Source organism: Podarcis melisellensis, assembly GCF_964234715.1.
Source record: "Podarcis melisellensis genome assembly, chromosome: 15".
Taxonomy (NCBI): domain Eukaryota; kingdom Metazoa; phylum Chordata; class Lepidosauria; order Squamata; family Lacertidae; genus Podarcis; species Podarcis melisellensis.
Window position 1 is genome coordinate 39,716,295 of NC_138532.1, and position 14,663 is coordinate 39,730,957.

The following is a 14,663-nucleotide window of genomic DNA, read 5'->3' on the forward strand; positions in this document are numbered from 1 at the left end:
CCAGGCCACTGGTGTGGGGACCTTTAGCCCTGAGCAGAAGGGTCCAGATTCAGTGGCCCTTTGGAGTCTATATGGAGCTCTGCTAGAGGGTCCTGTTCCCCATCACTTGAAGAGACCTCATCTTCCAAGGCCTGGAAGGGCTGAAACATGAGCAGTCTCGACTACATCAGTCTGTGCCCCCTTTAAAAAAAAGCCTCTCATTTATAAAAAGAGCACAAGGAAAAGGCTGAGCAAAGCCCTCTCCTCAATTTATTGCTACATGTAAGGGATTTTTTTAAGTGGTAAAGCTTATAAAATGGGGGGAGGCTTTACAGCCCATGGGCCACATATTTTCATTCACTTGGCTTGGCCTGGGCAAGATAGTGAGGCCAGGGAGGGGAGTCACTCTCAGCACCCGGACCCAAGGTCCCCATCCCTGATGCTATAAAAACGTGACATTCTTTGCCACGCACAGCCTGAAATGGTCCAGTCCTGGAGGTTTACCCCTCGGTCAGGCTGATGGTGTCATCGTTGGGCTTCTGCTCCCATTAGCATTTTCCAGTAGGTAACTTACTCTCCATGTCTTACTTGCTAAAACTAGATGCTCGTTAAAGGATCCAGAAACACAAATAACCTCAAAATTGGAAAAGTGTGGGAGGAGAGGGAGACCAGGTCTTACACATGAAAGGAGTTGCTAAAATTTTGAGGTTAAAGTGTGTCTGAAATCCCTTAGTCAGCATATCGGTTAAATGAAGCTCAGACCATGATGTAATTGCCTGTTTTAGGAACTTTGTACCTACGAGCCAGCTTTTCTCCCATTTTTCCTAGACAGTTGGGTTGACACAGCAGTAAAGACACAGTGGGAGGCAGTATGCCTCCGAATGCCAGATGCTGGGAGTCACATGCTCTTGTGTTCAGGTCCTGCTTGCGAGATTTCCATAAGCATCTGATTGGCCAGTGAGAGAACAGGATACTGGACTAGATGGGCCTTTGGCCGGATATAGCGTGACTCCATCTGATGTTTCTATAATGTACTTCTGCTTGCCAGAACACTTTTTTAGGTTGGCAGCAATGGAGTTTTCAAAGGATCACAAGTGATCAAGTCTTTCTTGCCCAGAACTAATTTATAAATTATTAACAATAATCTTACTTTTCATTGTTATTTATTTCTTGCATTGATATACTGGCACGGGTATGTGTGCGCACATATAGATCACTTAATGCCAAGAGAAGATGAAATTAGTCTTAAGTAGTTGCTTAAAAGCAGGCAATAAGGTATGGGGAAAACACACCTCGGTGCGACGGGGCTGTTCCATAACACTCCCATTGAAAGGGTCTTTTCTTATTCCCAACATCTGTCAGCAGCAGAATCGCAAGGATCTCAAAACAGACTGGAGACCTTAAAAGAGAGGAAATAGTCCTCGAGAGGCCCTGCTTCCCAACTGTTATGGGCAGGGATGGCAAACCTGTGGTCCTGAGAGGTAGTTGGGCCATGGCACCCATGGGATGTACTGCCTAGGGGTTATGGGAGTTGAAGGGCCACAGATTCCCATTTCTGGTTTAGGTCTGCAGGGCAGGGGGTGGGGAACCTTTGTCAGCCCAGTGGCCGACTCAAGGGTAACAGGGGGACACAGGTCAGTAGCAAAAGTGGCCAGAACAACCAATGTGAGTCGTACTTTGTACAGGTTACATTCCAGCCATGCAAACATCAGGCCTGATCCCAGTCCAAGGATTCAGGCCATCAGGCAGAAACTCTCAAGGAGGGCACAGAGCAGGGCCAGGATGGGGTCCAGGGAGGGTCTTGAGGGCCACATAGTGGGCTGCATTTTCCTCCAGATCTGATGTTGCCCACATTAAAGGGTTCTGCTGGTTGTGCAAAGAGATGTGCGATGTAAACGCCGAGAAGCAGGAAACAACTCCCTTTCCCCCAAAGCACACAGCGACATAAATGGGATTATCGTGCCTATTGTGGAGGGAATTGTTTCTCTAAAACACTTGCTCCTTTATCTAGTGTACTTTTAACCTTCCAGAAATTGTGCCGAGTCAAACTTGGAGATGTTCCAAAGGGCTGAAGACTAAAGCTTTGACAGACCAAGTCATCAGTGCTCTGTTAACAAAAAGGGGGAAAAAACCACAAAAGCCTTTAAAAAATAAATAAATCCTGAACTAAATCTATTTTTGTCAAAGGAAGGGGGTTGGGTGGAAAACTCTCTCATCTGAAATCCCTGTTGTGGTCTATTTGGATATCTGTCAAACTGTATGGCTTCCTTGCTTCTCCATACATGGCTCATTTATCTTAACGGAGCATTGATACTCAGTGGTGTGCAAAATGTTTTTTAAATGTTGTATTTGAGATACAAGTCAGCCAAAATTTGGTGACAAACCTGCTCCTTGCTTCAGCATTCATGTGGGCTTTTGTGCATCCCATAATTATGTGAGCGTGCCCACACAAACCAATGAAGGATTTGACATTGGGTGCAGCCTTTGGTGTTCTGTGAGAGTCTCATCTACAGTAGTACCTTGCTTTACGAACTTAATCCGTTCTGGAAGTTCGTTTTTAACGGAAAGCATTCTTAAACCAAGGCGTACTTTCCCAAAGCAGCAGGGGACTCAATTTACAAATGGAACACACTCAACAGGAAGTGAAACATGTTCTCCTTCCAAGGCAAAGTTCACAAACCAAAACACCTGCTTCCAGGTTTGCAGCGTTCTTAATCCAAGTTGTTCATAAACTAAGCTGTTCTTAAACCAAGGTACCACTGTATTCTGTTTCAGGAGAGAAAAACTAAAGTTTAGTCTTTGTGGATGGTCTTAACAAAGTATTCTGTTTATAGGGTTGCTGTGAGGATGAATCAATTCACTCTACCCTGAGCTGAGTATCTGAGTAAGAGGGGGGGTCAGATGATGCCTTGGCTTCCTCAATGTTTTAGAAGGCTATAGGAGGGACATAATTTGTCTAAAATCACGGGGAGGGGCAGAAATCAGGGAGTTATGGATTCCCTGAACCTTTCCTCCCATAATCTCATATCAACCTGCCAGTTTGTTGAGAGATGAGGCCCTCTTGGCTGTTCTTATACTCAAGTAAGCATGGTTTAAGGCGCCAAGGAAGGGACTTTTCAGTGGTGGTTCCTTGCCTGTGAAACTCACTCCCTACTGAGGTATGCCTGGCCTCACCTCTTCATAGTTTAAGGTGACTGGTTAAGACACACTTTCTAGCTGGAATTTGCAGGAAACCTAATTGGACAAATGGCTTAGTTAGATGAGTAAATTGCAGTTTGGTGGTTTGTTATGAGTTGTGTTGTTAATTTAAGGGTGTGGGGGTTCACACATGTATTCTTTTAATCTTATCTGATTTAGTCATAAGCCACCCTAAGGCTTGTGCACAGGGCAGTATGTGACTCGAATGAATGACCTGAACGGTGCCTGAACTTCTAGGAAGAGCAGGGTGGACGGGTGGATAAGCTCACCAGGCCAGCAGGCGCCACTTCCCATTGTCCCCACTCCTGCCACCATTGGAGGTCTTGTTCCTTTTAGAAACGCCATCGTCAGGGTGCATCTCAGCGTAATTCAGCACTGGGATTTGAAGGGGGGGAGGAACATTAGTCGAGCTTCAGAAAGCCCAGTGCTGTGAAAAGTGACTGACGTGTGAAAACGAGGCTACAATTAGAGTTCTTTCCACCAGCGCTCTCCCATTCAGTCTGGGGTCACTCCTTCGGCAAGCCGGGCACGCTTGAGCCTAATGCGTCGTGACAGGTGGAGAGGAGGAAGGAGAATCCTGGGATCCGAAGTTGTGCCTGCCGCCACTCTGCTTCCCCCGCCGCCAACACATCGGCCCCGACTGTCATTGTACCATTTCGTCCACCCTGCACCTCTGTAGGAAACGGTGCAACCCTGGCAGGGCGGGCGGCACAGAGAGGGACAGAACAGCTTTTGGAGCAAGTCCCTTTCTCCCTGTCCCCCAGTATCCTCCCTCTTCATTCCCAAGTAGGATATTTCTTGAATCTTCTGCTCAGCAATTCCTTCTGTCAGGGAAAGGAAAAACCATTAGGAGGGCTAATACACCAGAGAGCAGATTCCACAGTTGAGAGAGAAAGAAAGAGAGAAAGACAGAAAGGGGGGAGAGAGAAAGTGGAGAGAGGCAGAACAATTTATGAGTGTTCCAGGCAACGGAGGACTACATAGAGTTTCTGAGCAGGCCCCGGATTAATGTCCCGTATAAAAATGGTTTCAGGTTTAAGCAAAGCCAGCCGGGACCTTCTTTCCTTTTAAGATTTCCGTGGAGTCCTTTGATGGCTTCTGGGTCTCAGTCAGATAAAAGATAATGACTGATGGCAACTCCATGTTCCAAGAAGATCCTAAAAGCAAAGGCGAATGAAAATTCGTTATATCCAGCTGTTCTCAGACTCTGTCCCAGCCGCCAATTTAAGGTTTTTTCTCCACTTACCCAGGAAGACTAATGCAAGAACACAGGGGTTGGCTTAGTACAGGGATGCAGAACTCTGGCTCTACGGATTTTGCTGGACTGCAACTGTCATTGTATAAATTGGTAAAATAATGATAATCCCTGCTAGCCATTGAGAATGGAGCCTGAGAACATCTGGAGAGCCACAGGTCCCTCATCCCTGGCCTTATAGTATGTCAGACTGACTAGGTATTTTCTACCTTCTTCCAGCTAACTAGGCATTTTCTACCAATCTTCTCCAACCTGGTCCCCTCAACACCACCAATGAGCTTCAGGTCCAGAAACCAAACATGGTCCTCCAAGCCTTTCTGTCTGGCCCTCGAGACTCTCCCCATACCCCACACCATCTCTGCAAGCCACATCCCTCACTAGCCCTCCTGCACCCTCTCTGTGCTTCTTTGCCTGGCTGAGATGTGTATTTTAACTCTATTAATGCCTCTTGCTTGCCTGGGTGGAGAGTCGAGAGAGAGGAGCATGCGTAGAAACTAGCCCACTGTAAAATTTACTCATTGCTCCACCCAATTTTGCACCTGGCCCCATCCATGGGAACTCTGGGTAGCTGCCCAGAAAGGAATGTGACCTTCAGGCTGAAAAAGCTTCCCCACCCCAGCCTAGATGAAGTGCTTTGAAAGGGAGATATAAATGCCTAAAATATTAATGTTGCTGTTGCTGTTGTTGTTGCTGCTGCTGTTGTAGCCCATCTTTCTTCTAAGATGCTTGCTCAAGCTGGTATACCTGGTGCTCCCCCACTCCCCATTTTATCCTTACAACAACCCTGTAGGTAGGTCAAACTGAGAGACAGTGACTAGCCCAATGTCGCCCAGGGAGCTCCAACAGTCTAGTGAGGATTTGAACACCAGTCTCTGTAGGCTGGGTCACCAACCCAGATGCCCCAGACACTGAGCTTTCGTTTTTAAAAAGCAATTTTTTAAAAATGAGAATGGTGTAACTTGTACATTTCCCCTGGCACTGAGGAATGCTCCCAGTTATTTGACAGCAACTGCATTTGTGTGTACAACTCTATAATCAGGACCAAGAGGCATAGCTGACCTTCCATGATAAGCATAAGGTTGTCAGGGATTGTTGTCTCTCTAATTTTGTGTTATGCCTTGCTCTCTGTGGCAACCATTTTGTGAGCAGCATCCTCGGCGCTCCCTCAAAATTCAAAATGCGCCCAGTAATCCAAAAAGGTTGGTCACCCCTGGACTAGTCTGACACACTGCTATACCACACCAGCTCTTATTAGGACTGCAAATATTTATTTATCACAGAGCAAACTCAATATTCCAAGTCCCACTCCTTAATGACAAATAACCAAATCTCCAAACTTGCAGCAAATTTCACCTTCTCTAAACATCTTTACTGCTTTGGGGTTTCTTTAGAAAAAATGTCACAGTCCCCCCTCCAAATGAACACAGCACTCTGTTTATCCACAGAACAGGCACTGCAACCATCGCCGCATCCAAACGCAACCATTCCCAAACACCTCAGCCCAAATGTAGCAGGACCACCTGTAAGGTTGAGAAGGTAATTCCTGTTTTTTAAAACAAAAACGCAAACATCCAGCCACATCCAGTGCTCTCTTCTATCCACGAAGTCAAAAGATGCCCTTCAAAGTAAGGTAAGTATCGCCATCCCACTTCAATAATTTCCAGAGCGGCGATGCAGGCAAGTTCCGCTGTACCTAGAACGACTCCAGGTGGATGTTCCCAATCTCTTCAACCGCTCGCTCTCTCCTTCCCCATCTCTGTCTGGTTCTGAGGGTCCTATGGGCTTCTGGTAGTCCAACTTTTGGGATATGTTCAGGGCTACAATGTAGCTACTGCACATGTAAGGCGGGCGATAGGCGCATGGTGATTGGCACTGGTCTCTCCTGTTCTTTAAAGGAGGACAGCACGGTAGGATGTAAAACCTCTGGCTTTAGCATGGCTTGGAATGTAGCCTGCTGTGAAAAATAAGTGTCACAGTTACGGATCCAGCCTCAGGCCCCTCCAATTACTGGCAAGCGGCCCCCAGAATGTTCCCCAGGAGGGAAAGCAGCCCCTCTACAGCAGACCTCTCATGATGATGTCTCATCAATAGCCTTCTCTTCCACCCTTCTCTTAATATCCTTTCAAAGCCATCCTGTGAGAACAGATTCAAGAATTTGTAGCTAGGCTGAGAAAGATGGTGATTAACTCCACGTCAGCCAGTGAGCTTCATGGCTGACTGAGGAGCTCAACCTGCGCCTCCCTGGTCCTAGACCAACCCCCAATCCCTGGAGGGTCTTTGTACAACCACCACCACCCAAACTCACCCTGCCTATCATAGCAGCAGATGTGCTGCTGTTACTCACAAACATGATTCTCCCACCTGCCAGTCAAAAGTGGTACAGTCCAGTCTGCTGCCCTGGGACTCTACTGCCTCATTCCCATCTCATTATGCCATAGGACAGTCCATCATGATTTGTCATCTGATTTCACCTGGTGAGAATTTAAAGTCAGGTGCAATGAATTTTGACTGGAGAAAAATTCTTGCAGGAACTCTTCACCCATATATATTTGCACTTAGCTTTCTTTAACCGCCTGCTCAGAATATATAACTTCCTGCCTCCTTGACTGTCCCTTGTGTTTCCCCAATATTTGGTTCAACTCTGAGTTTCAAGCATGTCAAACCTCTGCTGCGCCGACTGCTTAACTGGTTGCTCTTGGGCTGATGAGGCTTCCACTGTGCTGGTGCTGCCGTTCACAATCATTCTCACCTTGAAAGTGAAGGTGGGATGGTTGCTCTCTCTCTCTCTCTTTAAATGTCTCTTTTTTACGCTTTCTTGCTTTGGTTGGGTGTCCCGTGGCAGTTACTAAGAGCTCTTGGTATTGATCTGCCTGTGCCAAAAATACTTACTGGGGGCGGGGAATTAAGCTTGTCATCTACAGAACTGTGGGAGGAAACAGGTCAAAAGAGGTTGAGGGAGAGGCATGCACACCAGCTGTTGAACAGAAAAGGCAAAGGGTATTTAGCCAGGGCAAAAGTGGAGGGCTTCTCAACGCAAGAGGCAGCCTGACACACAATGTTGGAATAAGAAGGGCAGAAAGATGGGAAGCTGCTTCTGAGGGTTCCCAGCAGATGGTGGCGATCACAACTTGTGAGCTTCCTGGATTACTGGCGGGGAACCTGCTGCCCTCCAGATGTTGCTGGACTACAGCTCCCATCATTGGAACTTAGCCTGCAGCTGGATCAGGCCAAAGGCCCATCTAGTCCACCATCCTGTTCTCACAATGGCCAACCAAGTGCCCCAATGGGAAGCCCTCAAGCAGAACAGGAATGCAATAGCAACCCTCCCCCTTGTGATTCCCAGCAACCAGTATCGCCTCTGACACTGGAGGTAGTATACAGCCACAATGGCTAGCAGACACTGATAGTCTTATCCACCATGAATTTGTCTCACCCACTTTTTCAAAGCTATCCAAGTAGGTGGCCATCACAACATCCTGTGAGAGCCTGACCATTGGCCATGCTGTCTAGGGCCAGTGGGAGTCAATGTCCAACAATGTCTGGGGGGTTACAGGTGCTCTAGCCCTGACATGTAGGTGGGGCACTGTTGGCACCTTCAGTGCTGGGGTGGGTGGATCAGGAGTCCCATGCTCATTCTGGGCAGCACAGTTTAACAAGGGCACTGGTGAGTGTGCCCAAAGGAGGGGGGACCAGGAGAATGGGGGGGCGGGGTCTCAAAACCAAGAAGAAAAATGGTTGGAAAAGGTGGGCCTATTTAGCCTGGCGTAGAGAAGGACAAGGGGAAACACAACAGCAGGCTCCAAGTATCAGAGGGGCTGCCATACAGCAGATGGAGAAAAATGGCTCTTTCTTGCGCCAGGGGGCAAGACTAGAAGTTGTGACTGGAAATGGCAGAGAAGCAGTCTTTGGGTAAATATTTGGACCGCGGATCCCATCATCCCTTCCCAATTACCATGCTGGCTGGGACTCATGGGACTTATAGTCCAACGCTACTCGTGCATTAGGAGAAACTTCCTACCAATGAAAGCAGTTTGACAGCAAAGCAGGCTGACTCAGGAGGTGGTACACTGTCCTGTGGAGGGATGAAGCAACAGTTGAAGGGCCACCCTGCAGGCAGGCTGTCATTGCAAGGTTCTTGCAATGAGTGGGTTGGACCAGATGTCCTCATCTAATTCTATGACCTCTGTGGTTTCAGACCAGAGCCTTTCTGAGCCCAACCTGGAAACGCCAGAGATGAACTTGGGGCTTTCCATGTGTCATCTTAAGGAAGGGGGCTGAAGCTCTGCTACTGAGCTACTGCTTCATCCCCTGAAATGTATCCTAACATTTCTGCTCTTTAGCAGTGGCAGCTGGTGCCCTTTAGGACTGGTAAGGAAGGAGACTGGGAGGCCAACAGTAGGTGGAGCCAGATAGGGGAAGCAAGTGCCGATGGCAGGCGGAGCCAACTAGATATAGCTTTGTCCCCATCCTCCTCCACAGAAGGGCAAAACCAAGACTAAGGGAAGTTTCAGCCAGTGCCATCCCCTGGGCTGGTTGTAAGAAAGAAGGCAGGAAGAAGGGGCTGGCTGAGGACAGGCACTGCCCCATTTGCCCTAATGGACCAGCTTCCGCTGCCCCTCAGGTCACCTCTTCCTCACCCCAAAAAGCTTCTCTCTGCTTTGACAAGCAGGTCACTCATCCATCTTCACAGACAAGCAGGATTCAGCAAATATTAACATCTGCTTCCCTGTTCCCAACCTTGCTTTTTCCTTCTTTCTGTTAAAAAAGAAAAAAAAATGCAACATTGGCATGAAAATCAATACTAGGTTGTTGGGTTGTTTTTTTCTTTAAAGGAAGAGACAGGGAACCTTGTAAGGAGTTCAGAAGCCAAAAAAGCAATGTTTGGGCGGAGCTGTTGCCCACATTCCGTCTGCCTGCTGACGGCGACCCGTGGAGTGACGTGAGATGTTTAACCAGAGCCAGCTGTGCGCGAGGGGGAGATAAAAGGAGCCAAATCAGACAGGATAAGACCAGCATTAGTGCGGAATATGCTACTCATTGCAGAGCTACACTGCAGTTTTGCAATCCCTGAACTCATGGGAGAATAAGGAGATACATACACGCATGCGTAATTTTATCTGTACGCTGCCTTTCCACAGTTCAAACCATGCTCAAGGCGGCTTACAACATGAAACAAATACATAACCACAACATAGCAAAATCGATAAATGAATAATTAAAAAATGCAAAACCAAACTGAACAATTTCCACATCAATCACAACAAAATCTAAAATAAAAATACAAAAAACCAGCAGCGCTCAACAAAGAAACCCAAACACTCCAGCCTAAGGGTCTGTTCAGCAACCTCACCTTTTGTAGCTGGAGTCAGTCCGGGCCCCACCCTCCCATGCCAGGTGAAAAAGGCCTGCAAGGAAGGGAGCAGATCTCCCAGGACTCACAGCCAAGATGGTCTCTGGCCTCTTCAGCTTCTGTAGGAATAAAACAGAGAAGGGAGAACCATGCACACTTGAACTCCTTGGAGGAATATAAATGTAACAAATGGTACAAATAAACCTGGACTGGCCATGAGAGGTAGCCGGGGGGGGGGAGTGTTTGAAGTCATTCATATCTCCTAAAATGGGGGGGAGGGACACCACACACAAACCTACCTTGTACCCGACAGGGGAATGTAAACCAAGCCCAACCAAGCCCAGTTACACACACCCTCGTAAGCCCCTCCATGGCCTTCTAATGTCTGTCCTCTCTCTTTTTACCTGAAGCACTGACCAGAGTGGTGCTGCCTTTTCTCTCCCCACTACAGAGCTACAGCGAGAAGGAAGCATCGAGACGCTCAGCAATAGCTCGGGCTCCACCAGCGGAAGCATTCCACGCACCTTTGACGGTTACCGGTCACCTCTCCCGACCAACGAGAGCCAGCCATTGAGCCTCTTCCCGACAGGCTTCCCGTAAACAACTCCTGGCGTTCCTGAAGCAAAATAACAATAATCCTGCAGGCCAACGATATGATGCGCCGGATAAACTCTTGATGTGCGTTCACCCCAGTGGCTGGCTCCGATGCTGGGTGGTTCTTGTCACCCTAACCAACGCCACGTCCGCTTTCCGCACTTCCAGAACTGTATGAACAAATTTCTGATTTGCTGCACCGTGCAATATATAAACGAGACTCTCCTCTTTTAATCCTAATGGCTTTTCTAGTACAGGGAAATGGCTGTTTCAAATAAGTATTTTAAGCAACTTTTATGTTCTTGTAACCATAATCTGCTTCCCCACTCCGCGCATCATCCGTAAACCTCAGATGAGGGAAAGATCTGTGGCCCAGCAGCTGTTGCGGGACTTTAACTTCCATCTGCCCCAGCCAGCACAGTCAGTGATCAGGGATGATGGGAGTTGTAGTCCGGCAATGTCCGGAGAGCCACAGGGTTACCTACCCTTGTCAAAAGGAGACTCGCGTATCTAAACCTGAATCTACTGCTAGCCTTCATTTTGTAACAAAGCTGCTACCCTTATTTGGGAAATGGCGTCATAATTCTGAAGAATGAGGCCCATATAAATTGAGGCTGTCAGCATGCAACACTTTGCAAATGTATGAAACAGTGACAGATTGATTACTGGAAGGGGACAAGCTCCAAAGGGGACACTGGTTTCTTTGCAATACTGATCTTGTTTCTTCATCCCTCCTCCCCGGCAAGATTTTAAATTGATACCAGGAGTATTACAAGCAAAGGAAGTATCTTCTCTTTTCTTTTGTCCTTGGGAAGGATGATCTCTGATGATTCCATGTATTTTAGAAACGTACTTCATCTGATTAACTCCAGTGGGAAATCCTTCTCGTTGAACTATTACAACATTGTTCCTTGGAACTCCTCCTATCTTATCCAAAAATGCATGTGATCTTAAATAAATCTCTGTGGTGAAAGGATCTTGTTTATATTTTTGTGCCGAGGTCATTTCGGTGGTGTCGGTGGAGGCTGTGGGCTACAAAGAATCTATAAAGTTGCTTTATACAGAGTCAGATCATTGGTGCATCTAGCCCAGCACTGTCCACACAGACTAGCAGCAGCTTGCCAGAATTTCAGGCAGGAAGCCTTTCCCAGCCCTCCCTGGAGAGGCTGCCAGGGATTGAACCTCGGAACTTCTACATGCAAGGCAGGTGCTTTGTCCCAGAGTTACAGCCCTTCTGCTTCCAGCTCTGTACCACCTGTGGCACAGCATCCCTGGTCATGGCCAACTGCCCAGTGTTAGAAACTCAGGTATATAAGCTAGACACCAGGTTTACAGTCGCTAAAACGGAATGCCTAGTTGCCATCTTGCGGCCAGAATCGTTCATTTTGATTGTGCAGATAAAATAAAATGGATAGAATTCTACAAGATGTGTTGCTAGTGTGTGAAAACAGCCAAGATCCAAGGATCCCCAGGCACGCAACTCCAGATGGTGGAGACGTCAGGCACCATTCTGGCACCCAGGCATCTTCACCTGGTCGCAAGTGGCCAATAGCCAGGTGCCCACATACCTGTACCCGCACACCTGTAAGTAAACCCCATTAAACACAAAGAGATTTACTTCTGAGTAGTACCACTGCACTCTCAGTTAACTATACAGTGAATTCTTAATGAGTGCCTGAGCCTAACCCTCTTTGCAAAGTTTTCACTTTTTTCATTTGCCTTTATTTTTGGTGCGGCCTGGTGTCCAAAGAGCTCACTTGCCAAGCACAACTCTGACTTCACTTATTGGCTATTTAAAAAACAGGCAGGCAGGAGCAGCCAAGCTGTTTCATCACACAGAAGTTGCTTAGAAAGAAACCTTCATATTTTATTTTGGAACTTTCTTTCTAGAGGGGCTAGAGACTTGCTCTTTTAAAAATGGAACTTCAGAATCTGTGTGCCAGTGGCTGTGGGCCTGGTATTCCCTGTACCTGCCTCTCAGTGGCCCTGCAAGCTCCTCTTAAGTCTCACTATCTCTACAAGGTCCTTTCGTTTCATTTTGTGTTTTTTTATAGGGACTTATAAAGACAGGTAAGGTTCTTCCAAGATTCAAAATATATTTGCCATACTTCACATGATAAAAGGACAAGGCATCTTGAGTCACACAGCGAAAAGGAAACGCATCCTAACCCACAAATCTTTTAACGCTTCCTCAGCTTTGTAGCGGATGGAAAATTGACCTATTTTTTTCTTCTTTTGTGAAAAATAAAGTAATTTTTTTTTTTTAAAATGACATTTGCTCTTTGTCTCAGCACTATAGGCTTAGCATGTCCCAGATGGTGAGAAAAAGAATTGTCTATGCGTCTACATAAGAAACCACTAAAATATTGGGTTTACAAAATTTTTGTTCTATCCCCAATCTTTTTCCCTTTCTTTCAAAATTGCAACCATGCTAATAAATGGGAAATTCTCAGAGTCTCTTTAATCCAGGAATAGCCCCCATCAAAATGGGCAACAGTCACTCCCAAACAACATGTGGTGAGAGAACACTTCATGGAACACACACAAAAGAATTGCGTAGATTCCCCAGAGCTCAAAGAACTCACCACCCATAGATCTGGCTTCCACCGCCCTGGATGATGCCCTGCTCTGTCCTTGCCTCTTTTTTAAAAAGCCTCTGCTGAGTAAAAGGTAAAGGTACCCCTGCCCGTACAGGCCAGTCGTTACCGACTCTAGGGTTGCGCACTCATCTCGCTCAAGAGGCCGGGAGCCAGCGCCGTCCGAAGACACATCCGGGTCACGTGGCTAACGAGACGAAGCTGCAGCTGGCGAGCCAGCACCAGTGCCACACACGGAAACACCGTTTACCTTCCCGCTATAAAGCGGTACCTATTTATCTACTTGCACTTAGGGGTGCTTTCAAACTGCTAGGTGGGCAGGAGCTGGGACCGAACGACGGGAGCTCACCCCGCCGCGGGGATTCGAACTGCCGACCTTATGATCAGCAAGTCCTAGGCACTGAGGTTTTACCCACAGCGCCACCCGTGTCCCCCCTCTGCTGAGTATCTGGGGGTAATTCAGCCCTGGCTCTGCATGTGGCTGGATAAATGAGTTGTTCCTGATACAGCTGCAGAAGGAGTAGGATTAACTTGGCCATCAGAGGATGTTGGGTTTCTTGTCTATCTGCATGAATCCTGGTCTTTCCAGTCAAGAAGCGTCCCCATCACCAGTGATTCATATATAAGCATCACTGTTGGCATTATCAGGCCCATATCAGGATGGCGGCACTGCTAAGCTCCCCCAGAGGCCTTTGGCCCTTCTCCTCACAGCTGCTGCCTAGCCACTCAACCCAAGGACCACATTTTCTTCTGGGCAACCTCCCAAGTGCCACATGCTAGAGGTGGACAAAGGCAAAAATGAGTGGCGCAACAAATGTAAATGCCACCTAGTTTCTAGACACTAGGTGTCTAGTGTCTATCCTAATCTATTCTACATCCAGACATGCGAGAGGCATTATCAGAATTCAAGGAGACATTCCAGCCAGACAAAAACACCCAAGAAGGATACGAAGCAGGCCGGTGAGTGGTACGATCTGGGGAGAAGGCAGAGGTCCAGAGAGAGAACCAGAGGGCTACAGTCAGAACCCACGGCCGAGGCTCCCCACCCCTGACTTAGAAGCACAGAACTGTAGAGTCCATCTAGTCCAACCCCCAATGCAGGAATTTTTTGCCCAATGAAGGGCTCGTATCCACGATTCTGAGATTAAGAGTGTCATGCTCTGCTGACAGGGCTATCCCAGGCTCTTGCCCTCTCCAAAATTGCAAGGAATGACAAGAGAATGCGGAGAAAGAAGTCTCCATTTGCCTCCCCTTTCTGCCCAATGGCACAGAGGGGCTAGTTGGGGAAGGGGGAAAATGGTGACCACCAGGCTTAATGGTGCTGCTGTAATGCAGCTGGTGGCTGCAGAGACATAAAGGTTAAGGTTAGGAGGACAGAAAGGCCGTTTTTCGTCCCTGTTTTCACCCCTGCGATCTTTCACACACACACACCCCAAAAGTAATTCAAGCCAAATGCAATAATCTTTGGGCTTGGCCTTATGTTGTCATTTGTGTGTAACACAGCAGACCTACCTACCTTTTTTGACAATCCCTTGCATTTCCTCCAAATATATGTCAGGGAATGGATTGGACCAAGCAAGGCCGCGGACCTCGTGAGCAAGTGGAACCAGCGAGGTTAAGCCAGTCCACTCCAGCACGGATTTTTTAACACAGTTCATGCCAAGGTCAGTTCCAAAAGTTCAATCACAAT

At 47.5% G+C, this 14,663-nt stretch overlaps 1 protein-coding gene and 1 long non-coding RNA gene across 6 annotated transcripts in view; one reads left to right on the plus strand and one right to left on the minus strand.

Annotated features, from left to right (window-relative positions):
- The window catches only part of BCAS3 (BCAS3 microtubule associated cell migration factor), a 454,578-nt gene extending 443,226 nt beyond the window's left edge, over positions 1–11,352 (plus strand). For 2 of the 4 annotated variants that reach the window (XM_081890293.1, XM_081890295.1), the window contains one exon: positions 10,234–11,352. In XM_081890293.1, coding sequence (XP_081746419.1) covers positions 10,234–10,382 — 149 coding nt within the window. In that variant the 3' untranslated portion in view covers positions 10,383–11,352. Of the gene's footprint in view, positions 1–5,877; positions 5,969–10,233 lie in introns of all 4 variants that reach the window. The other 2 variants (XM_081890294.1, XM_081890296.1) reach the window with 2 other exon arrangements.
- The window catches only part of LOC309358011, a 48,061-nt gene continuing 34,523 nt past the window's right edge, over positions 1,126–14,663 (minus strand). Inside the window, exons 4-9 of one of the 2 annotated variants that reach the window (XR_014163253.1) lie at positions 10,187–10,398; positions 9,783–9,898; positions 9,280–9,394; positions 6,126–9,187; positions 4,234–4,334; positions 1,126–4,001 (exon numbers count right to left, since the gene is read on the minus strand). This is a non-coding gene — a long non-coding RNA (uncharacterized lncRNA). Of the gene's footprint in view, positions 4,002–4,233; positions 4,335–6,125; positions 9,188–9,279; positions 9,899–10,186; positions 10,399–14,663 lie in introns of both variants that reach the window. The other variant, XR_014163254.1, reaches the window with a different exon arrangement.